The 26,891-nt window shown below is 37.0% G+C and overlaps 1 protein-coding gene across 2 annotated transcripts in view; it reads right to left on the reverse strand.

The window, feature by feature from the left end:
- NARG2 (Little elongation complex subunit 2) overlaps positions 1-18,764 on the reverse strand; it is a 33,897-nt gene extending 15,133 nt beyond the window's left edge. Inside the window, exons 1-10 of one of the 2 annotated variants that reach the window (XM_051212327.1) lie at positions 18,702-18,764; positions 13,544-13,732; positions 13,381-13,510; positions 13,096-13,338; positions 12,973-13,050; positions 10,459-10,609; positions 8,242-8,390; positions 5,982-6,178; positions 4,889-5,100; positions 2,421-2,567 (exon numbers count right to left, since the gene is read on the reverse strand). In XM_051212327.1, coding sequence (XP_051072497.1) covers positions 2,421-2,567; positions 4,889-5,100; positions 5,982-6,178; positions 8,242-8,390; positions 10,459-10,609; positions 12,973-13,050; positions 13,096-13,338; positions 13,381-13,510; positions 13,544-13,707 — 1,471 coding nt within the window. In that variant the 5' untranslated portion in view covers positions 13,708-13,732; positions 18,702-18,764. Of the gene's footprint in view, positions 1-2,420; positions 2,568-4,888; positions 5,101-5,981; positions 13,051-13,095; positions 13,339-13,380; positions 13,511-13,543; positions 13,733-18,701 lie in introns of both variants that reach the window. The other variant, XM_051212326.1, reaches the window with a different exon arrangement.
- Between the last annotated feature and the right edge of the window lie 8,127 nt (positions 18,765-26,891).

Genomic DNA, 26,891 nt, shown 5'->3' on the forward strand with positions numbered 1-26,891 from the left:
CATATATCACATGAACATTAATTATAACTTATTGATAACTGACAGGCTCAGATAAGAATTTAGAACTTCTGAGTATTCCATGACAGTGGTAACAATTGTGACACAAGATTATTAATCTAAAATGCAGACAGAAGATTTAAATATTGCTGCTTGTCAGCAGCGTATAACTACAAAAATAAACAAACCGAAACCTGTGTACCCAATATAGTAAGAAGGCATGCTATTCAGACAATGATGGATCGATTATACTAGTCGATTAGTGGGCAGCAGTTATCATTATGTTTACTTATTGCCTTGTATAGAATTCTATCTAGTCCATTACATCTATTATTAAAAAAAGTGGATCACAACGTCAAGTCACTTAATTTAGTGATCACACAAAAACTCAATCGCTAGAATAGGTCCTATATTTAATGAATTAACAAAGTGGTACTAAATTATCACCAAGTAATAAAGTAACGCAAGAAATCCTTTTGATTTAGCTTTCCGAGTAGTAGTCCCAGATTTGGTTACGGAAAAAGATAGAATTTGTCAAGGTGACAAAGAGACAACAAGAGTAAGCGAAATGATTTGAAATCACCGCCACCCGTCGTAAATTGTAAACATGATTTCTGCGTATATGCCTTCACATATTCGAATCACATAAAATCGTTCCTTTTAAATTTTTTTGTATTTTGAGCTTTCTAAATCATAGTAGTATCAAGTAGTGACAAGTTGTGTTGACTCCTACTTTATAGATTTGAATAATAATGGTTGGTTTTACAAGTAGACACTAATTTGACAAAAAACATTCATGAAATCACAAACTACTCGAATAACATGAAAATTTTCATCATTTTTAGAATTCCGTCTTGATTTAACCGATAGACAGCGATCTAGACATTTAAGAGAACAAGATTAATATACGTATCGATATCAACTTCAAACAATATATTGAATTTATTTAAAACCTAATATAAAACTCAATATTTTAAGCTCAAGATAATAAAGAGTATAATACTATGTTATGACTAGCATCATTGTTTTAAAATGAAAACTTCCTACTGCAGTGCTATTTCTTCCTCACACCAGATCAGAAGAAAATAGCATGCCGTTTTACGGATATTGTAGGAAGTGACGGTAACTATAAATGTAACAAGGAGGAAACCTCAATCCATCAGTTAGTATCATTTGATGCCCCTATGCCGGAAGTCTTCGGATTTGTAGCCAGAGAGACATCAAACCTGATCGAAATAATTTTAGAGTTTCTTCGAAAGTGTCTTATTGTACGTCGTGCATTTCATTCGTTTCTGCAAAGTAGCTACTAGTTCCACACAAGTTATTACAAATTGGCCAAGGGTGTCTCTAAAAAGGTTATTATCCGTAACAATCAGGATACGTTAGACTTACGGGGATGTGGAAGTCTGCATGCTCGTCAACTTATGAAGGACAAGATGCGCACCTCCACTGACTAAATTATTAGTCTGTCGGGAAATACCTTTTCAGTACGATAGCATACTGGAAGGTACATTGTCCGCACGGACATCATGGAATTTGACTACTATTTACGGTGTGAAAAAACCTTTCGATTAGGTCTGATGCTGTTAAGGCTATGAAGCTTCATCAACTGAGGTGATTTACACAGATGATGTGTATACCAAGACAGCATTTCTCCCGACTCGTAAAACTGATGAAGATATGAGATGGCTAAAAAAAGGCAAGGCGTAACCAAAATCGAGAAACGATATCAGACCGTAGAGCTAGTAACTGTTAACCTGAGTCGTATCAAATCTACTTACTCGGTGTCTTGATTAAGTGTATTGTATCTTTGGCTGATGTATATTTATGTCAGGTTAACATTGTTTACGGCTCACTGCTTGAAACATCTATGAAAGAAATCTAAACATATCGGTAGTAAGTTTACGCAAACTGTCGCCTTAAATGGTGAAATCCATAACAATAGTAAGTTACGATAGAATAATGCGAAGACGGAGTTGATCTGAAAAATGTGATGTATTTGCATTATACATTTCGAACAATCTGGTCACACATATACTTGTCAAGGTCGAATTCTTAAGTTTATTGAAGCCTTGGCTATTCGTAAATTTAAACCCCCCTTATGTGTACAAAAACAATTTGTCGTAACCTTGAATTCACCTTGGTAATCCTTAAGTCATTCTATGGCCTAGGATAACGCGACAATTTCTTATTCCTTCTCTCCCCTTAGTTATTTTAATCGTACTTTTATTTGTTTCACCTTTATTAATTTTCATATAAAAAATGCCTTGACAAGTATATATGTGACCAGATTGTTCGAAATGTATAGCGCAAATACATCACATTTTTCAGATCAACTCAATCTTCTCATTGTTCTATCGAAATTTATAAAAGGGACTAACTGCTTTAAATAGTAAGTTATTAAAATTACGAAAATTACTTACTCTGATTAACTTCTGCTTTATTTATTTTATTTGATGTAGAAGAGTTGGACGTTAATCGTTTTGAAGGACTAATTGTTTCCAATGGTGATAAATCTTGAGATAATTCACAAGTAATTTTGACAGGCTCAAGAGGAATTATTTGTGGACCTAAGAATAAGATTAAAAGTGTCATTCATTTACATAATAGCATCAAACTAATAGCAAAGGTATATTTTAAGCATAGTTATTAAAATATGAATAATAATTGTTGTTACAGGCTGCGATATACCTTCTTTGCAAAAATTAGACAAAATATTAGTTTTCAGAAGAATATAATTTCAAAAAATAATGGACACTTGTGTTGATTCAAGTTAATTTAGTTAAGAATCCTAACCAACAGTGTTCAATATATCAACAACGAGAAAATAAGTATTTCTGAGACTAAATAATTAATGGTCTGGAATACAAAAATATTGTTTGAAAACCCAACTAACTACAATAATTCCATTTCAACTATCAGTCATCATAAATCTAAGTAATTGGACAGATAAAGTACAGTTTTTAACCACTTACGCTAGTTCACTTTAATGCTTCATGAACTGATTTACTTCAAATTTATCTAGTTTTACTCAATAGTATGATGTAATGTGAAGCAAGAAAGTTAAAATTCCACCACTAGGTATTTTCCTATCAGTTAACAATTAATTTATTAACTTATCCAACTATAGTAACAAGTAATTACAGTACTGTACCAACTGGATGGTCATTATAAAAAACTAACTAATATAGTAGCTACAATGACATCAGTATGCTTGTATTACTGTTTTACTCAACATTGATAGATAAGTGAAGAATCTATAACATGGGATTTTCTTCTTTTTGATTTAATCACCATAATTTTAATATCCTACTACTATAACTAGTCCAAGCAAAAAATGGTAGTATCTTTTGAAGTTTAAAACAATTGCCTAGAAATATAACGATAACAGTTATTAGTGGGCACTAACTAACTGAAGAAAAAACATCCATATTAAGTCATACAACAAAGAAAATTTCTTTCCAATAATATAAATTTGGTAAAAGTATATTATGCTGATGACCTTGGGCGACTTATCAGCCAATCAGGAAGCACCACCTTGTAAAATAATCAACAGTACAGAGTAATGAAATAACACCTTTGATCTGAATAATTAACCCTTACACATCCAATTATACCTTGTCGTAAAGGAAAAAGGTTAAATTTAGACATAAGAAGTCAGGCTAGTGTTGTGAGTTGGGGTTGGAATCCCGTAGTGCTTTTGTCACCAGCTGATATCAGCCATGATGCAAAACGCATAAGGTTCGGTATTAAGAGTTAAAATGGAGTTTTGAGTTAAGTTTAAAAATTAGGATTGGGGTCTTTATCACAAATTGACATAAGCTATAATGCCATACTTCTGTTTACAAACTTGAGAAACCTAACGAGGATATTTGGAGCAAGAGTAAGGAGGGGAGATTATCTACCTTCACTAAACTCTTGAATACGCATTGAATCACATTAATTACTTTAACAAACAAAACGAATGAAGATTAGGAACGGAAAAATTAATCAAATCATCAGTGATAGAATGATGTTGTTAAATCACATACTAGACATTACGGGATATTAAGAATGTACTGTAGGATGGAGTCAAACTAAAGCATTTTTTCACTGAAAGTTTATATTCAATTCACTAAAAAGTAGTCGTATTAAGGGTGTCAAGAAGTACAACTATAACAGTGAACTCATTACTAATGCGACCGTGATAAAATTAATACATGTGTCATATGATTACACAAAGAACAATTTAAGGGTTATGAGTGATGGGCGACTGAGCAGTGTAAAAACTACCTCTACAAAAAAAGAGTCAAGTGCTTCTGAACAAAGATCTGGTTGAACTAATGAGCTGTTAATATTCTCCCTTGATTATCTGACTAATAAAAATAACCGGTGTTTGAAAACTAACTTGTAAATTTTATGCTGTGAATACAACCGATAAGCTTTGATTTATCAGAAGAAAATTATTACAGGCAGTTAAAAAAAGTCGAAAAATATTATTCTTTCTTCTTCATACATCATTAAAGAAAAAGTCTCCAGGAGAATTTGATTCTCATACTTTAACTAAAAACGATATCGTTGTCAAGGATATTGGCAAGTGATTTTTAAAGATCAATAAAAATATCAACCATGAATTCTAAATTCAGGTGATAAACTTCTTTAAGAGTAACAGCTAAGAGTTTAGGATGCCATTTACTTTCATTTAATTTCTACTGAATATATATACTATTGAAAACTGTTGAGATAAAATGTTATAAACTATTTTATGACATTAATTACTTATAGAAATTATCCATAAAAATAATAATACATGTAAATATCAATTTTTCAGTTGAATTAATCAAAGTAGAATAATTGCTAAGAAATTTTGGGTAATAGCAGGAAAACAAAGTTAAATATATATAAAACCTACTAGGAGAATGAATAATAGACTCTGATTCTATGATTTGATTAAAACACGGACTTTTAGGTGTCTCATCAGTTGGTGAAGCTGGTGTACTGGAAAAGTTGATGACAGAAATGCTATTTGTATTTTCTTGTTGTTTATTAGTGGATCTTTCAACAACTGTACAAAAACTAGCTACGTTTCCAGGATCGCAAATCGATGAACTAAACTGTTTAGAACTGAAAAAAGATAATAAAATTAAACAATAATAATTACTTGATAAGTGAGCCGAAACACAAATTATAAAACATAGAAAGCATAAGGTATATATTTCTTACTGTTTTTTATATATATATATATATATATATATATATATATATATATATATATATATATATATATATATATATATATAAACATATTGAATGGATAAGAATAATGTTTGTGAATTACAAGCGCATAAGTCAATAAATTCATTATACTTTCAAACATCAGAATAAAATATAAACTTTGGTTCAAAACTACAAAATCATATGTAAATAATAACCACTATTATCTTGCTTTTATCCATACCAAATTCTTCGCCTCTAGCCTTTTATTCTTCATAAAACTACATATTGCATATATACACTTGAAAAATAACAGTAGTACATTTTATTTCATAGGATCCACAAGGTTCGAATATAATATGGTATAGTGTACTAGATTTACTAGTCAAATACTAGTTTACAGGATTTTGAAGGTGGTGTAAAAGAAATATGAACCGGAACATGGAAATTGTACTGTTGAAAGTGTGGTAAATAGAATACAAAAACTGGAATCAAACCCCAAAATATTTACACTGAAAGCATAGTTGTACTAAGTTGAAAAAATGTTAATATCAAGCACATTGGGGGGGGGTAAAAATACAGTGTAACATTTTCATTATCCTGATACATAAGCAGTATTAGCAAAACCCGAAATCAAGTAAAATGAAGTTATAGAAAAGTGTAGCGAGACGTGTTACTTGATAATAGTCAGTAGTATAATTAAAACGGATTAAAAAATAAAAATAGGCTATCAAAATACCACAAGAGAAAAGGACTCGCAACCATGAATATATAGTACATATGTATCCTACCTATGATCATCACTATTCCGTTCATCTAAATCAATCCTCAATTCATCATCAGTATCACTTAACACCTCTGTTGGATCCAATTTATTGACGGATAAATCATATTCCTGAGCTTTAGTGGATGATCGAAGTGTACGTGGACTAGATATATTAATCTTTTCTACAACTGTATTTATAGTGAGAGCACACTTTGACTGCTCCTAAAAGACAAAACGTGGGAAAAGGAATAGTCAATGCAGCCTAAATGTTACATATAGGTAAGTCTTTAGCGAAATAAAAACACAATGTTAGCATTTATTTATTTAAATAACAAAAGAGACCTAGTGTATCATTAAAAAAGAATAAAGGAAATTCGGTGAAATCTTCTTCACAACGGTTTCATTTACTCAAGCTATACAATCGCATCTTTAGTTAATTTTATCAGTTAAAAATTGTATTATACGGTTTTGAGTAATAAAGAAACTTGGGGATATTTCATGGCCCACTGGTCTGACTACAATTTAATCGAACGACGATGTTAACGAAATATACATCTCGGCTATCCTCGTACATAATTATCGACCTAATTCAGGTTAGGGAATAACGGAATAAAATAGGTTAAATAAGAGGATGAATTTCGAATACGTATATTCCAGACATTCGTCAATCCAGACAAACAATCAGAGAAACGAAGCGGATGAGCAGATTGGAGAAGGCAAGTGTGCCAACTCATTTTGATAAAGCATGACTCAATATTTATAAACAGACAAAAATGAGCTACATACATGTGATGAATAGGATAAGCAATACACATACATATGCTCACATAAAATCATTCAAGGTTAATAAGTGAGATAGTCAAAATGTGACCCAATAAGAATAAGTTAGTCTATCCGAAAGCTAAAATAACCTATGTGGGTTTGACATAGTACTAAACACTACAGTATCTTGTCGTGAATGGTTTACAGAAATCAAATACTGAAAGGAAGTTATGTAATAATTAGCTAGTGAGAAATTTTAAGGTGAAGGTAAGTGTCCACTTGATAGCTATTAAAAACAGAATGATGAAAAGTCGTAATAATGGTTAGTTGATAGTTGTGGAAATAATTGGAGAGAAGTAGAAATAAGAAACGGTGGATTATAGAAAGGAAGGAGAAAACTCTGAAGGAATGAGTGACTAAACATACTGTTTTTGTACTCAAATAATAGGCTTGAAGTAGTGGATAGCTTGGGCTATACATAAGATTTCCATGTGCTTTCCCCTTGAGTCGACTCTTTTGACTGTGTGTATGATGTTGAAGGAGGCTTTTTGTGAAGCAGAGTGACCAGAATTAACTAGATACTTTAAGATTGACTTTTAGGATCCCTTAAAAAGCCTAGGGGGTAATATTTGGAGACGCGTTTCTAATTATGACGAAAAACCAACAGCTGGAAAATACAAACACTTACACATAAAATTCATATCCCTTGGATAAGCTGGTGGTTATCTGGACTGAGTAACTAAGTGAATGATAGACTGAGTGATTGAAATGAAAGATACTAACTTAGAATTCAGATGTAAACATCAACATGGATGATGATACAGCCTACTGAAGAAACACACTTCCGGGGTTCCACTGCTGGCCAACTTTATTAAAAACCTGCAGATTAATGATAATATTGAAGAAATCCGTTCACCAAATACACATGCTAAATGAAACTGATCAATTGCAGTTACTAACACCGACAACGGGGAAGTACAAACCCTTACAAATCAGTTAGTCAATTATATCTGTACAGAAAATCCAAAACGGCATGTTTTACAGTTCACTCAAATATTTTCTCTTGCCTATATTTTGTTGATTGTCTTTTGTAAAACCTACTACGATGTATTGTCTGATTGACTATTTGTTTATCAGTTTAGGTTATACGTTTCACTGAATAATAACATATCATAGACATGATACTACTGCAAGTTTATTGGAACTATGACTTCATGAACGGGTCACTCACATTTTAACTAATGAAAGTGAAATAGCTTAGTGATTAATGCACTCAACTATTAGTCAGTGGATTGCACGTTCAAATAGTATTCTTTCGAATGTGTTTCAACCAGTCAAGTTTATCATGAACCTTCATCACAAAAGTGTACTTCAGAAACATGTGCCATATTTTATAAGTGAATTGCAATCAATGGATTATGGGCTTAAAACCAACCTAATTTACTGTGGTTTGAACTGTGAACCAGAGCGACAAATGTCGTTTAAAATAAAAACGAATCATTATAACCAGGAATTAAACTAACAATAATATGTGCTTGATCACCCGAGATGTGTTCAAAACATAGTTGTTTTACTAAAGATTCATAAAACAAACGAGAGCGAACTCTTGGAGAAAATGGACTTGTTAATATGATATTTCCAAACTGGATAGTCTTTCGACTGAAAGATGTATCTGTGGAGAAACAACAAAACAGAAGACAGTGTGGATTTTGGACAATTTCATAGTTTTGAATGTTCTTATTTATTTATTTATTTGAACACATATATATTGGTACAGGAGTGCGCCGAATATATATAAATGTTCTATAATTAGACATCACAATATTTTTAAAACCAGATATGCCTACACTAGGCCAAATTAGCTATCATTGGTTGGTAGGATGTTACATAATTTTATAACCTAACTATTATCCTAATGGTCCTGGACAGACAGTTGGTTGCACATTTATGAGGTGTATATTTGTATAAGCTTTCATCAGTGTCTAACGGTCAGATAAATGAAGTTGCTCAGAATCGATAAAAATAGTGCAGATGCATTCACTCTTCGGTTTCTCTTACATTTTCAGTTTCAAAATTACCTTTATAAAGTGTTTTTATGCTACCCAGCTTTTCTTGCTGTTTAGTATTCGTTGAACACTTTACCCCACTAGTCCCTAGGATAAAAACACGGCTTAGACAAGAAAGTAATTATGTTCCCAAATAAACCATGCTGATTGAAAGAGAATTACAATAAGAAAGACGTCAGTACATACATAATTTTACACAGGATTCTAGAATCTTCTCCATTTACCAGCTAGGGCTAATTGACTAAAAATAGATCAGTTAGCGCGCTCCAACAAAATCCTGCGTGAAAGGTGCTGTAATCCAATCTATGTCCCGTTAAAAACATTACACTTTTTATTCCGTCAATTTATTCCCCTTTATTGAATAATATTCTCTCTGCCTAATATTATAATTATAATTGATACCACTACCACTCACACTACCTTGGTATTTGTTCTGAGAGCTTCATTTAGCTGTGAGAAGTTAGGTGGACGCATGTATATTCAAGGTTCTAGTACAAGGGGGCACCAAGTAGATGTGCGCCACACAAATCATTCGATTTGTGTGAGGGCTGAGATACTGCCCGGGTGCCCAAACCGAAGCAGGTGGTTTTCTTAGGGGGCCACCGCTACTTCTGACTGAATCAGTGACTAGCCAAATTCTAGACGGAATGGGAATATTCATCATCTAATAATAGAACACGAATCTGTATGAGTCAATAACCATGAAATACAGTCGAGAGTTTGGTAACATGTAGAACAGATGACACACACACATACAAACTAGCATTCTAGTAACGAAAATAATAACCAAGGAAAACAATATAAGTAGAAGAACTACGATACTTCATGATTTTCAACTTCAAAGAAGAGAGAAAGAATTAGTCCTAAATGTGTATGCTTCTAATTATACTAAATATCTGTATTCGAATGAATCACTCAAATTAAAGAACTCAACAAAATTATTCTCTAAAGCTACAAATATTTTTTTATCATCACAATATTTATATTCAAATTAAATTAAGGATGAAATTAATACACATCATCAAGTTCAGAATAAAAGTGGTTTGAAAAATACACAAACTTGAAATAAGCCTGAAAACATGTTTTCTTTCTACATTGGAAATGATCGAAACCCTCGCACAATTTGAGAATTTTCATATAAAGGTTTAGAAATATATTCTCCAATCACTGACCATGGTTTGCGCACGGACTCCAACCAGGTAGTCTGCATCTACCAAAATAGCTCAAACCGACACCTAAAGACTTCAGAGACCGATGTCACGTCTTGGCTTAGCTCCCCCTAGCTTTCTTCCAACCCACTTTAACATCAACAAACGTCCCCCATCGAGGTAGGTGGTGGTTAGGTATATGTAACGGAAAATTATGCTGTTTTGACGTGCTTCATTTTTCATAATTTGGGATTAGTTTTATATTTTTCCAGAGTGAAATTAGAATGGACCTCCTATCCTGAGATAAATGCAATTTACCCATCCCTATGAAGTTGAAAAGAAAGATCATTCGTGTACATGAAGTTGTACACAGATTAAAGCAGATCAGAATAAGAGACTGATATCGAAGCATTTAAAATAGATGCTAAGTGTTTGGATGGTAAAAGTAGGCGGAGATAACTGTCTTTTTTAAAAAAAATCATTCCTTATGAAGACAAAAAAAGGTGAAAAATTCACTTTATATTACCTGAATTTTCAACAGTCACATCAAATGGTACATAAACACCAACCAGTGCTTTCAAAAGAAATAAAAAATTCAATACATTCTCAGTTAACAACACCACATATTCAACTGCATGATGAATTTGTTTGTACACGTAAGTAGGAAATGGAAGCATCTGTTTTGATTAAGAAAAATACGAACAGCTGAATACATTTTTATAATTGAATACATTTTAATTGCATACAAAAGCAGTAAAATGACAAAATGCTTTGAAAAGTAAGACTGCTCTAAGGATCAAGCATTGGTAGTCAATAAGCAGAAAGTTATGGATTTAGGTTTTTACCTTAGATAATCATCCATAACATACATCTGTAAATATGGAATACAAACTAACACTTACCTAAACTCAAATCAGTCTAGTAAAGCGAGTCAATCGAACACTACAGTTACCAGTTTTCGTCATTTAAAGACAATTTAACCAGTCAATACAGCTCCTTATTTTTAGCTGACCAATAATCTGCTCATGTATAAATCAATACCATCGTTAGAAAAGGACAAGTCTTCATAACAACTCAAACGAGTCAGGTAACACAACAATGCTTCACAGTGACGTACCAGCAGATTCAGATTCAAAGATTGAAGTCTGCATTTGACTCCAAAACAAAACATTGCAAATTGGAAAAATCGTCGTAGTTAAAGTAACGAGTATGAAATACTAAGGGTCATTTTAACCTTAAATGATAGGTTACACTGTAAACACAGAAACAGTTAAGTACCTGCAAATATTCTCGTGGTACCACCATTTTCCTCTATTTATTTGATGCACATAACGTTATCCCTCATATGTTAGGGTGTTACTGATCTCAAGCCTCATCAAGTGAATACCGAGTTACCGATTAGGGACCATGAGACAGTTCGACTGACGTCGCAGGAACAACAAACTAGTTAAACCCCACCTAGATACTTTGTTCTCAGCGTTTGGGGGTAATTTATTGGCATGTCATCAAATTCACAAATTGTTTCACTGACCCCAGGATTTTTTTACCAGTGATTCAAGTGAGGTGAAACAGTATCCAGCAGTTAACAAATACAGTTGCTACGTCCATCTCGTTAGCACATCCCAATGACCAAGTTTCTAGGTCCTAATCTAAATTTTGTCGAACTTTGAATAGAGCAAGAACAAAGAATTGAACAGAACACAAATTCAGTTTATTCCGTTAGGTTCTCATCAGCTGCTTATAATATAATATTTAAAATCGAAATTATTGAAAAGTTTACATACTCATAACAGTAAAAGTGGATATGTGACATAATGGTGGGGTGGTGAGTGAAGATATACAGTGAGTGTCGTAAATAAACATGTGTGAAAGATCCTGGATCGTCAGATACAGTAACAAAAGATCATAGAGATAAAATAATTAGCTGAAGTAGTTGAACATAAATTAATAACAATCAAGAATGATATGAGTTAATATCAGTCAGTTAAAAAATAAATAAGGTTATGACTTCGAAAGTAATACCATTAAAACAGAAGGGAGGGAAAACAATTGCAAGTATTATGTAATAAACTGAAGAAATACTCACCATGGTAAGGGAAGATTTGCGAGTATTTCCTTTTGGATACATAAGTCCGGGTTTAGTCGTTCGATGGCTATGGCTTCAGCGGATTGAAGGAGAACAAAATCCGACTGTCGATTAATAATGCTGAAAGATTTCAGTCTATCAACTCGATGCCGTATTCCAGAGATGTCTAGCGATAGCACTGCTAAAAGCCTTAAATTCCATTGACCTGAGACTTCTTGGAATATATTTTTACGATCGAACGCAGGCCCTTCCTACTATTCTACCAATGTAACTGTTCTGGCAGGTACATGTAAATTTGTATTTGCAGTTGGCGGTAGCATGTGAGTGGTACCTATCGATCTTGGATTGGAGTAAGGACCACACGGTTTTGTACGAAATAATCAGTTTAGCTGAAGGATAACTTCTGGTCAGTGTGCTTTTTAATCTTGTTTGTTGTCATCGTAACGTCGTCACCTTTAAAATCAAGTTGAATGTAAATAGGTCTTTTTTCTGCTATGGCTTCTTTAGGCGTTTTGTCTTTTCCATTATTTCTCAATAAACTTTAGGTACCTAATGCTCCTTAGGCAGGGGTATCCAAAGAAATTCATTGAAAAATATGGGAAAAGACAAAACGCCTAAAGAAGCCACAGCAAACAAGAAACCTATTTTCATTCAACTTGAATTTAAAGGTGACGACATTGCAACGACAATAAAGGGAAGATTAAAAAGCCTGTTTAGCTCTACTAAACCCACTTCAACTAATATCTCACATCAAAATAGGCTCTATTTCAAAATAAAAAACCGAATGTATGATGACATAAACATTATGTAGACAATTTATAGAAACCAGTTGTTTAACTTTTACCGGCCTCCCAGGTTACTGCCTTTCTCCGCGTGTGCTCAAAACACTCAGCACAATACAAACAAGAGTACCGAACTGATATCGGAAATTTCCGAAGTTATTAAAAGACTTACCTTTTCAAAATAATAAGCCGTATCGATTCGTTTATTCACAGAGAGCATTTCAATTGAAGGTACCTTACAAATAAAAGACTATTTAGGGATTACAATACGAAATTGAAATATCTAACAACTTACATCTCGTTGAAGAAAATCAATAAACGTAAATGTTATTGTACTGAAGTTTGTAACACTTTTAGTAATGCCCCTAAATTTGTAGAAGCTAGGTAGTGTATTTATATGAAAAGTTTGTTCTTTTGCTTGTAATTCCATCAGCTGTTTTTCATTTGTCAATGTTAAACCATTGTGTGAACAAGGATTGGCTAACTCTAACTGTCTTTGAACCGAAATTTGAGCCTGCAAAATAAGTGAATGCAATTTCTTCACAAATAAATCCACATAATTTTTTGTATATATACATACTTGAAGTCTATTCATTTCTCTTTTCTTTGAGTGACCAGATTTATTTACATCTACTGAACTTATTTTTAATAGAAGCTCTTTAAAAAGTTTAACATCAGTGGCTGAGATACCATATTCTGGTTTGATAAAACTACAGGCTTCTAATTAATGTAACAAATCTTACCATGTACATATGAGATCAATATCAGGCACATCATTAGATTTACAATGCGGATTCGATGGTTTTGCAATACATCTTAAGTCTGCAAAATATTCGAACACCTCTTTCTGGACTTCTAAAAGGTTGGAGTATGGAACGAGATCCCATCCAGTGAAAAGAATCATCATGCAAGGCTAGTAATAACACGAGCACCTAAATAAAAATGGAAATTAGAGGGAAAACGCGAAAGTGGTATTATTGTCCTACGAATTAGATTCGATATGTTAGTTTCCCTAGTCATATAACAAACATTAGCATCATGAGAATGTCTTATTTGGTAAGCTACATTGAAGATGACTTTGAAACGTGTGATTTTATGTGAAGCATTCTAAAACAATGCAAAGATAGTAACAACTGTAAGACTTACATATGAACTTATTACAGTTTACGTATATGTGAATTATGGATAATGAATAGTACATTTTATCGACTACTGAATCCTCACAAACGTTAATCTTAGGTTAAGATGTTCTACTTATTGTGTAATAATGAGGATCACTGTGATCAACTTGCACAACACTTGTTATTACTCCCCATTGACTCATCAAATCAACAAAGACGTTTGATAGGCCCGTAACCATGTCTTATCATCCCTCATTTGTACAGTACCTTGTATTTTAACACCATTTAAGAACAATGGAAAAGACCACGGTATGTCATTCATATAACTTAAGAATAGAATCTGGACAAAAATTGTCTAACGAGGTAATTCACTCATCAAAGATCCCTATGAAATTAGATTACCATCCACTCACTCTTTCCTTGCTTTCTAGTACCGAAGAAGTTTTCAGATCTTTCATTAATTTACTGAAGATTAATGTTTTCGAAGACTTGAGAGTCAAGGGAAACAATAACTCTAAAGCTACATATGACGAAGGCTTAAGTATATCAAAAAAATACAATAACTTTCATATTTATTGTAAAGTAACTTCTGTGAATTCGTAACATCAAAAGCATAACTTTAACTCCAATTATTTCGACTAGACACGTTCATAACTTGAAAAAAAAATCAGGGTACTTATTCGCAACATTGCCATATAATTTGGTTAGCTCATATAAAAAAACTAATGATAATAGGTAAAAGGATAGATAAAAATGTTGACCTCCGGTCATATAGACTTCTTAGGGTCTAAGAAACAAATAAATCTCCTGTTAATTTACTCTAGGAAATGGGGTTATACTGACGTTTGCACAAAGCCTGACATAACGTTAAAAAACAGTGAAAAAAGACGGCTCTAGTTGAACTAGAGGGCTAGAGACAAAACAGTGAGGATAGTCTCTGACTGGTGGGTAGTCAGGTCTCTGACAGAACTCCAAAACTACTAGGTTCCACAACCCAACAAATGATAACAGATGTCGCAAAGACGACTGCGTTATTAGTTGTGAATTACTTTAGAAGGTTGCCCATTTATGTTAGGTATCATCTATCTTTGCCCGATTTGGTAGGTTTCTAGAATCTCTTACTACACCTCTAAGGAGTCTACTTTTTCTCCGTCCATTAAATTTGATATTTTAACTTGGTCAGCCGTTTTATGACTTTCATACGTACTATGTCATCTGTGACTTTGTTGATTATATCATTGCTTTTCCTTAATTTATACATTATTCACTTTATATGAAGACTGAGTCACCAATTATTATTTATTTATTTGAACACATAAATACTGGTAAAAGAGGGCACTAGATACATATGCGCCACATAAATCTCATTTGATTTGTGTGACGGCTGTGATACTGCCCGGTCACACAAACCGAAGTAGGTGGTTTTCTTAGGGGACCACACCCGGAGCCTTCGACCTAAAGGTCTGATCCACAAGTAAGTAATAGTGAGGTTAGACGCAGGGTATTAGGGAATGATAGTAAATCAGTTGATGAGGTTATGAATCTCCATCGACTGAGATGGTTGGGCCACGTATTACGTATGCCTGAACACCGATTACCGCGACGTGCAATGCTAACCGGTGTTGGGGATGATTGGAAGAAAGTTAGGGGCGGCCAAACCAAAACGTGGCATCAGTGCCTGAAGTCACTAACTTCTAGTCTGAGCCATGGTGGTAGATGCAGACTACTTGGTTGGGGTCCGCGTGACTTTCGTAACCAATGGTTGGAGATTCTTGGTGACATGGCTCAGAATCGATCACAATGGCGTAGGTGTATACACTCCCTGTCTTCCCTTAAACTAAGAGATTAAAATCACTTCATATCTTTCTTTCTACTAACTAATTCTTTCTTCCTATACTATATCCTTATTGCAATCTTCCTCCTATATATTACCACCTTTGACCTAACCACTCCTATGAATCCGGTGTTCATCTTGCTGTGCTAATGAGGTATGGCAACCTGGACCGATGCACATTTGTGCCTGGTCCTACGTTGTAGCTGACTGACTGATCCACAAGGCAGTGGAGCAATGTCAGGAGATGCAGTGATATGGTAGCCGGTGGCCAACAATTGGTTCATACACCATTTGTTCCCTCAGGATACTGGAGCCCGTGTGCACCATTGGGTTTTCCAACTCCCCTAGATTGACTTTTCGTGTCCACCAACCCGGTTGAAGTGCCGGACATTCGCTTTTCGTTCTCTTGATTTCGTAAACAACACCCCCGCCACGAGAAGGCAGTGAGTAGGACTTCCCTGGCAGAGGCTATATACGCGTGACCATGTGAGAGCACTTTGAGAGGGAGAGCGGACCCCCCCCCTCAACTCTTGGCCATACCAGGGTATTGGGGGGCAAAGGTTGTGATGGAGGTAGAATTCGAACCCATGCCCTTTCGGACTGGTGCTTTGAACCAGCGCCTTGGACCACTCAGCCACTCCACCCACCAATTATTACGTCCACCGCCCCGATTCACTTTCGTTTCTTGTCACTGATTTGAACTACCAAATGTCTGAAATATATGTACCTCCAATACTTTCGTTATTTAACTTTCAGTATCAGTGTTGTTGACAGGGTTTATCGACAGTGTATACGTAGTAAATGGTATCTGCATCTCATTAACATCATCAATTCCATCATAGTGGAGTCAGAAAACCAGTACAACAAGTTGATTTCGATTAAATGTAACTGGTGCCTTGCGTTAGATTTCAATGCTCCCAATATAAATTTACAAGATCTATCCACCTCTGTATCCAGTGGAATATACGACAGTAGACTAGTGATCGTGATGAAGCATGCTCTATAACAGCATGTATTCAATCCTACATGTCCTGGCTCAAGCCAAGGATCTTCTTTATTAAACTTATTACTCATAAATAAAACAGGCTAATAGTGATCATGAGATTTTGTCACTTAGGTTCAGAGCTTGTGACAGTTTACGACCTGACAGCCCCCCTCCCAAGAGTATGGTGAGTGCATATTTGGGCCGTGGGAGTGTTGCAGAAGCTGACTGATCAGTTGACACGAACTCGTCAATTGAAAAAGCATAATTTATCTTTAAACGAACACTTAGTTCCACTACTTTGCCGAAAAACTACCAATACTGTTTGATGTAGCCGAAGCAGTCACGACTGTTAATAGACTGGACAGTAAATGATGGCAAACGTTCAGTTAATAACTTTCTGCTTTTTGGCCTAGATAATACTGTGGTCAGGCTAATGAAGATTATTCGAGCTCTTATTCTACATAAATTAGAGAGGAATGATCTTTAAACGATGGAACACTAATTAAGATAAGACTGTTCATTTTTGATTGACCTCATTGCACAAAAAGATTGAACATCATAGGAAAATAAGAATCTCCTAATAGATACAATTTCTATAAATCTAAGTATTACACTTTGCGGAAATCGGCCAGTTTTTATTAATAAAACAACAAGTGTTCACAATTTTCAGGAGATTTCGCATTGTTCCCAAAATTTCCCCTAAGTTTTGGGTTCTTCCACAATATTTCCTCAGAATCTTATTGCTCACTCTTTTGGGAAAATCGCCTTTATTTATTTATGAAATCAGAAAATTTTGCACAATTTTGGTGAATTGATACAAAAAGACGTTTTAACGGAAAACTCCTCAATCTTTTTCGACAGATATCACGGAAAAGCCTGGCGAAAATAACTACCCAAAAATATGTGTTATCAAGCCAATTAAGTAAACATCCACGTATATTAACAACATAAACAAGATTTCACAGGATCCCTACTCTGATTAGCGTCGCGAACGTGTTTTGGATGGCAGGCGATTAGAACTTGGTGCGACCATAATTTATGGATGACCTTTGAGAGACGCTTAAAAAACCTTGAGAATGTCCACCTACATACTACGGCAAAATGAGGGCTATAAAACAGTGTGAGGAATCAGGATTAATATTTACTGTTGATAGTTAGGGTTTTCATCCCGAACTGATATCAGCTTTAATGCCACAAACAACCTCGGGAGCCTGCACTTACAAGCTAACTGTAAACACAGAATAAGCTGTATAAATGAGATTGGACGGATTTCTATGAACAGTAAACAGAACGCTATACTCAAGGAACTCAGAACTTCAAGCACATGAAAGTCAATAAGACTGGACAATCTACATATATTATTTGGATAACTTGCTACGCATATAGCTTTATCCTTGACAGTAACTACAGTCACTTAGAAAGCATACTGCATCCCAACACTGAAATAATTGCATACAATAGTGTTCTGTTGGAGCTTGAATATTTGAAAAACGGCATCTATACAGATAGGTCATGGAATCCCTGGCTAATCCGTTGTAGATGAATTGATTGCGAAATTTAATGATGAAAATCAACACAATCTAGGTGCTGTAAGGTTAATTTCGAAGTTTATTGTATTCTATCCTGTATATCAGTAAACACTAAGTTCAATCAATTTCCAAAAATATGGTACACTTTAAATAATGACATTACAATGCTGATAAAAATAGCGCAGGAAAACGATTCATTTAAGTGCAGACGGGAAATATACCAAAATATACTACAAAATGACTAGCGAAACTCTTCGTCCTTCCATAAGTATTATTGAAATACTCTCCGATATCTTAACAACTAAGCATATCAGGCTTATCGGAAAAGTATTGGGGATACTAACCAAGAGGTACCTATTGGGTGCATTTTAATTAGGGATAATCTCATTCACAAAATAATATGGTCTAATGGGAAAGTCCTACGTAACGCACCACTCACGAACAGTAATAAAACGCCGTAGCGAGTACAAGTTATAATACCACCAGATTCTCAATGTTCAAATTCAAGTCCTGAATTTGAGGATAAAGGATGTGAACTTCTGTTATTTCATCCCTGAAAGGCTTTTGCACATGCCTGATCTTCTCTTGAATGAACTAATTTAAGGTGCATATATATCTTCTGGTGTTTCAAAGTTTCAAGGACTGACTAATCAAGTCCCGTTCCAGAGTTTCAGTTTGGAAAGAACAGAAGGCTATGTGGCCTGTGTTCGTCCTGGTAATGATGACCTCTCAAATGATTCAGCTTCCTTTTGAAGGATGCAGCTTCAATCACGTGTTGAGATAAAGAGCTCCATTCTTTGATGATTTGTTGGGAAAATCGACAGTCAGCTGACAAGTAATTTGTTCTAGGCCTGTGAATTGTTGTGGAATTATTTCGCAAATTCTCTGCTTTGGAAGACGAGAAAAATAGGAACATATCGGACACAAACTAATCACTAAGCAACTTAAGAACTGTGATTACGTCACCTCCAGTTCTTTTGTAGCAGTAAATAAATCCCCAAAATAAATTATTCTGTAAATCTCCGACATTCATGCTGACCACATTCTTTTTACTGGACACAAATGGCTGAAGGCACTGGGTCACGCACCATCACCAGATCACGAGTGGGTACACCGTGCTACGCATCCCTCGAAACTGTTAGTCAGCTTAGACCGAACACTTCTCGATGAATCGATAAATATATCTAAGAAACCCTTCACTTCTGACTTCTGGTTTGACTGGGTTGGCCTGCTTCGATTATGAAGGTGTTACTGGTAAAGGCGTTGTGAAACTCTGAATGCTCGTGGCATCTTTAGGGATGAAATCGATGTGATCAAGCACACCAAACAGTAAAATGTGAGTCTGTTCCTTGTTGGAACATCAGATATCATTTTTTAATTTTTATTCTTACATAGAGTGATATTGTTTCCATATTTTCGGATGCTTTTTCCCGTCCATCGATATTTCCCATGTTCATCATGGCGGAACAGATTCCAAGTTAATTTAGATCAAGACCCTTTCGCGTTCCTCATTTCAGCTAATACTATTTGGCCCGACAACGTCTAAGACTGATTCTGCTACGCAGAAGCTGGCTTCTACAAGCACGGCGTGACAGACATCGATGACGGCTTTTAGGGTCTAAACTTCGTACATGCGTATGTTGATGACTGCTTAATTTCAAGTCCGGACAGAGAATCCTATCTCCAGCATCTGGCCTTTGTCTTTGAACGACTGCAAAAACACGGCATTACTGTAAGCATCCAGAAACATCAAATCGAAACCAACTCCCTAAATTTTCTCGAACACACTTAACTTTCAAGGCATCCACCCTCTCAAAAGCAAGGCGGCTACGATTCTGGATTATTCAGAACCTACCACAATAAGACGATTATGCACGTTTAAAGGCCTTGTAAGTTCCTATAGACGGTTCATACTAAACTGCGCATCCCTTATGAAACTTCTAACCGACCAATTTCGTGGAAATGCGAAATCCATTAATTTGGACGATATCGCGAGGAAAGCATTCTCTACAGTTAAGGAAATTTCTGCAAAAGCAAACATGCTTACACGTCACAATTGACGAACTTATCGCAAAATTTGACGGACACTTTCATCTTTTGCTTTTCCAAGACGGCTGGGAAAGATGGAAATTATGACGAAGTTTACGATGAACCGAAATTTTCATCGTACCCGTTTCCTCAATATTATATTGTACCACATGGCTTCTTATAATAAGAAAAGAAGACCAGACGCTGCTGAACACAGAAAACTATGAGAAGACTGTTGACCAACGTCAAACTCCTTGGGTTTAAACTTTTGGCTGGCCACGTCTTAGGTGAGTGATCTGTAGAGGTAAATAAACCCCAGATCATGAGTGGGAACTCCGTGCTCAACTTCTGCAACCTCTAGCCAGGTTAGATCAGTCGCTTCTCGATATGTTGATAACCTATTTATGACTTTGCACCAGACAACCAATCAAAATAAAACGGGACTTGTAACTCACACTAATGTAATCCATGTGTGTGGCATGTTTCGTTCTCTTCCACTTTTGCTGGCTTGCATGGCAAACGCAAAGTTTTCTACGACGAAACTATTCTCCCATCGTGCTACGGGCGTGTCAAGCGAAGCTCACTCAGTCATAATTGAAGAATAGTTATAACAAAGCAGAAGTCATGTTTCCAATTGATTTCATATTAGAAATTATTCCAAAATATCTACAAGTAGGTGACTAAATAAACGAAAACATAACCGTAATTACTGACTACGGTACACATAGATGAGTTAAATATATATGTAGTTTATCTACAGCCCACTAAATATGAACTTACCCAATATATTCAACGATCAAAACGAAAACATATGATCTACATATGAACTGCGCGATAGAGGGACGTGACTAATCTGTCTATAATAAACGTGATTGAAACAACTGATCGATCATTGCTTTGGCAGGTGAACTATGAGACAGTTGTAAGGCCAGTAAAATGTCACTGGAGTCTAGCCAAATCGCGGAAAATCGGACATTCCATCAGGTCTTTCCAAGTTCACGTTCAAGTAATGCGTGTTATTCGATTACACATCATCGGCTGGTCAATGTGACAGTGGTAGCACTCTGTTTCATGTGCCTTTTCCAATTAATACATCTCCGTAATATCATTGCATTCATTCTACACGGTCATCAAGACAGCCTTAATTTTGGATACAACGAGAGGGTGACTCACGTTGTTTATTGGCCGCGTGGTGTGACATCAACATAAGCTAGTTGAACATTTTATTTCCGTCTATTTCTTTAGTCATCAGCACAGAATGTTCCTGAATGTTCCTGCGTTCACCACTGCTGGCCTTCTTTTCGTGTTAAGTGTTCAAATGGTTCAAATGGTTGTGGACGGAATAGAAGAAGCTTTCGCTTAACAGGCTTCCGTGTCTAGTAGCAGGGGATCACCAAATCCTCCAGGCAGGAACCTAGGTATGTTAACAATAAAAAAGGAAAAGAAATTGGTAAATCATAATGTGATGCTGTCCTTGGTCCTTAAGAATAGGTCAAGTTGCCTCTTGAAGGACTCCTGAGAAGTCGCTTGGACTAGCTCGGCCGGCAGCGAATTCCAGCTATTGACAACTCTTAAGGAGTAGAAGTTGTGTCTACATTCCGTCTTGCTATGTTGTGTTTCCAGTTTCTGGGTGTTACCCCTTAGATTATTATTCGAACTAAGCTTAAGTAGGTGTTTAAGAGGATGTCCAGAAGTGTTAAGAATACTATAAGCCATTAGTAAATCACCTCTAAGACGCCTATATTCTAGTGGGTAAAGGTCTAGTGAACGGAGGCGTTCTTCGTAAGGCTTAGATTTGAGTCCTCGAACTGATTTCGTAGCTCGCCGTTGGATACGCTCCAAAGTGACCTTGTCCTTATGGAGTGAGGGGGAGTACTATGTTTCCGTACTCTAAATGGGGACGGATGAAACTATTGAAGATTGTATGGAAAGTTCGTCCGTCAAACTGTCCAAAAATGCGCTTCAACGTTACCAGTGCAAGGTTTGCTCGGAAGGCATTTTTGTCACAGTTAGAGTAAGACTTTAAGTCATGGGGCACCAGGACTCCTAAATCTTTTTCGACTTGGGATACTACTAGAGAGGAGTTTCCTAAGTTGTAACTGTAGTTTGCGACATGTCGCAGATGGACTACTTTACACTTTGAAGTGTTAAAGGTAAGTCCGTTATCGTCTGCCCAACTTTGAAGTCGCGTCAGATCCTCCTGAAGTGCCTGTGTATCGTCTTGGTTGCGTATCTCTCTCCAAAGTTTCACGTCGTCGGCAAAAAGTAGTAAGTCTGACGTTACCTGTTGAGGAAGATCATTTATGTAGATCAAGAAGAGAAGAGGCCCTAGTACTGAGCCCTGGGGGACCCCACTAGGACATTCCATAGCCTGAGATAAAGTGAAATTAACCCTAACCTTAAAGTGTCGATTTTTTAGGTATGAAGTAAGCCAATCGATTAGAGGTGGTTTGATACCTAGTCGTTTGAGCTTGTTGATAAGACACAAGTGGTTAACCTTATCAAAAGCTTTTGAGAAATCAAGGTAAATGACATCAACCTTTCCCTTGCGATCGAGGATGCTTGTCCATCTGTCCACCGCAGTCAGCAGGTTGGTTATACAAGAGTAACCCTTCCTGAAACCATGCTGTTGGGGTGAGAAGAAATTTAAGGACAGTAGATAGTCATTTAAACCGTCGCATATCAGGGACTCCATGAGTTTTGAAGGTAATGACAGAAGAGCCACCGGCCGATAACTTGAAGGTTCATTGCGTCGACCACCTTTGAAAATTGGTGTGATGTGAGCCAACTTCCAGTTTTCCGGTAATTTGCCTCGGCTAAGCGAGTGTGAAAACATCACGCTAAGCGGCGTTGCCAGGATTGAGGCTGCCTCCCTCAGTATGGCAGGATGAACCATATCCGGGCCAGGAGAAGTGTCAAGTCTTAAGTGCTGCAATTTCCGGAACACCAAGTCAGCGCTTAGGTCCACTTCAGAAAGTCCTGTGGAGTTGGAGATGAGACTGTCGTCAATAAAGTTGATGTCAGCCGGTTGAAATGTTTGAGAGTAATGGGCCGCCAGAAGGTTAGCGGCGTCGCCATCGTTGTTGGTCGGGCCGTTAAGACCTAGCAGTTGAGAAACTCCTGTTTTGGCTTGACGAAGAGAGGCTGCGTAACGGAATAGGCTTCTAGGGTTAGAGGCGAATTTGTCCATAAGCTTTGTTTGGTACTGAAGCCTGTCTTCTCTTATAGCCTTCGTGCATGTGTTCCTGATATGTTTGTATTGCCTATACGCTCCATCGTTATTAGTTCGTTTGTATTCCGCCCAACAGTGCCGTTTGCGGCTTAGGAGGCGAAGGGTACGGTTCTTGATTACTGTAGGTGGCTTGCAGCTTTTGGGAACCGTTTGAGGAACTGAATGGTCTGTAGCACATAAGAGCGTGTGCAGTAAGAAGTCCCAATGACCATCCACATCGATTTGAGGGTGAACATCCCAAACCACCTGTTGTAGATAGTCATGTAGAGCTGGGACATTCAGCCGTTTAAAATTCCAACGCAAATTATTGTTGGGATACCTTAGCTTAGTTTTGATGACAAAACTGAAGGCTATGACGGCATGATCGCTTTTTCCCAGAGGAGCCAGGATTGAGAGGTTGTCGACTAGGAATTCTTCGTTAGTGAATACACAGTCTAAGCGCGATGGTGTCTGACTGTTTCTCCAACGAGTTGCCGACCTCACATTTTCATATAAGCCCAAGTCATCGATGAGGTTGAAGAACCGAGCTTCAATTGAGTTGTCGCCTCCAGTGTACGTGTGTTCCGCGAAGTTGACTCTAGGGAGATTAAAGTCCCCTAGAATCAGGATGTGTGTGAAACCGAGACGGATAGAGCGGGATAGTCCTTCCAGCATACGACTATCGTACTCGGTGTCGGCAGTTGGCTTCCTGTAAATGACTCCGACTAGACACCTGGAAGTACTAGACAATCTTACAGAGCACCATATGGATTCCTCAAGATTGTTAAACTCGAGGTTGTGAACCTGGTGCACCTCCAAGCAAGAGCTTATGTATATGGCTACTCCGCCCCCAATTCCTGTTTTTCTGTCGTTGCGGAACAAAGTCATCCCAGGCAATGCTAACTCTTGGTCCGAGAACTGAGAAGATATCCATGTTTCAGATATTCCTATCAGATGGGCCTTATTAGCGTTGCTTAGTTCACGTAGTTCATCCAGTTTGTTTGGTAGACTCGCGGCGTTCATATATAAGCAGTTTATGCTTTCAATTTGGAACGCGTGAGCTTCGTCCTGTTTTTCTGTATGAACCTTATGTGAATGGACAGGTAGCCCACCTATGTGAGGTTTGCCGAGGTGGTAGGCCCTGTCCTTTACACGTTTTTTTATCGTTTAGACAGTCCACAAGTGGAATGGTCAGCTCCAACTTGTCTTTGTTCTTGGTCCTAACTTCGTATGGCCTATCCGGGTGCATGTGGATTCCAGGTGGCAATCGACGTCTATTAGCACGAAATGCTTCCAGAACTGCAGCCGCCATGTGGGAAGATGGGAAGGTTATCTTCATTAGACGGGGTCTAGAATCACCGTCCTTCTTGGCTAGTCTCGTCACATGCTGAGTCAGTATGTGTTTGAGCCTCAAGGACTGTTTGATGAATTTCCATTCCCTGATGTCAGAATTTGATTGAGTAGGGTCTGCATTTTCCGGTATACCTTGGACAATTATGTTTCTTCCGCGGAAAAACTTCTCACGAGATTCTTTAGGGACGTTTCGTATGATACTGCGCTCAGAGTACGGTGTGTCGGGCAGTATTCTTACGTTACCATCTGATTTCAGCAAGTGGCTTGCTAGCAAGACGTCCTCTACGTCGGTAGCAGCCTTAAGTGTTACTCGGAGAAGCCTCGGGTGATTTAGATGCTTAGAATCCTTTCCTCGAGTGAGCCGGGTGACCGTCAAAGGCTCTATTCTAGGAAGTTCGAGCTTCTTGTTCAATTCACCCCAGAGCATCCTGTCGTTTTTGTCCTGCAGACTGAGAGGAAGATCAGGCTTGTCAACGAGGTTCATGATAATGAGAGAATCGTCACGAACTGTTGTTAATTTACCAGGTTTCACGATGGGTTCAGGTTTAGTAACTTGTTGTTTGGAGGTCAGTGTGCGTTTATGAATCATGGGCTCTTTATTGACCGGACGAACAGTCTTGGGGGTAGACTGTGCGACTAAATTACCAGTTATTTTCCGTGCAGCAACTCTTGGGTTGCTCGGCTTAGGCGGTGATGCCTGGTTCTTTTGGGCTCTCTTAACGTGGGTCGAATCACATGCAGGGTTTTTGGCAACCACTGTTGTGTTCGGGGACCCTGAGCTGGGAGACCCGAGTTTGCCCAGGGAGTTCAGTACCGTCGACGTAATGATGGTACTGAGCCTCGACACGTCGTCGTTAGTGTGGATGGATGCTCCATCGATGGAATACCTATCGATATCCCTGTTTTTGAGTCCGTTGCACTCTCTTGTTTGTATATCAGTTTTTTTACTATCGTATTCCAAGTTAACTGACAACTTGTTCCGAAGACTTGTCAGTAGGACAATGATGTTACTCAGCAAGACTACGGAGTCTGTGTTGCACGTGACACACACCCACTTTTGCTCTGACTTGCTGAGTCTGTTGTAAGCAGTTGCTGTCAGATCTGTGCATGCTTCGTGGAACCAACCTTTGCAGTTGTCGCACTGCATGCCAGTTGTGACAGCAAAACGGCATCCCGGACGTTTGCATGAGTTTTTCATGACGGTGTTGAAGCAAATTATGTTATAGATGCTTGCAAGAGCCTAGGACCTTTTAAAAAAATCACTAAAAAGCACACTGAAAACGGACAAAAATGGACAAAACGAGTGATATAAACTGAAACTAGTCTATACGTGAAAAACAAAAAAAAACCGAATAGTAAGCTGAGGCAAAACCACAGGTAACTATTAAATATAGTGAAACTCAAAAAAAAAAGTAATCTACCGAACGTATAGCTCAGGATAGATTCTTTAGAACTGAAATGGTACTTTTGTTGCGTAAGAACACAGCAAAAGTTTGATAAATGCAAATCACGTTAGGACTAAACTTCCCGTTCGAAAAGCGCGGTTGTATGATTACCATTTTCTCAGTTATCTCACGTTTATCTTTGAGGATTGTGTGGTTATGACCAATACCACTACTATTTCATGCTATCTTCATGACAACTTGTTTTTCGAACTGGAAGGGACCGATATCCAAACGCATTACCAGGACGACCTAACTCACTCTCTAGTCCTTTGAATACCGTTTCAGTGATCGGTTTTACAGCACTTCCCAAAACATTACAGGATTTATGGCACAAGCACTGAAAAAGAATTACTGAGCAAATCTCCCCAATTTGGGCTGGTAATAACCGGATCTTCACACAAAATATCTCAGCAACCTTGCTAGGCCAGTGCGGAAAGTTGTAACTGGAATATATTTAAATCCTGCAATCCACTTATAAGTGATCAAGTTTTGTTTACCAGAGAATGCAAAGCTAGGTCGAATCTATCTGAATGAAATTGCCGTAGCTAGGTATTTGCGAGCTCTCCAATTTACCCACCATGCCAC

The sequence above is a fragment of the Schistosoma haematobium genome, chromosome ZW, assembly GCF_000699445.3.
Source record: "Schistosoma haematobium chromosome ZW, whole genome shotgun sequence".
In the NCBI taxonomy this organism is placed as follows: Eukaryota; Metazoa; Platyhelminthes; class Trematoda; order Strigeidida; family Schistosomatidae; genus Schistosoma; species Schistosoma haematobium.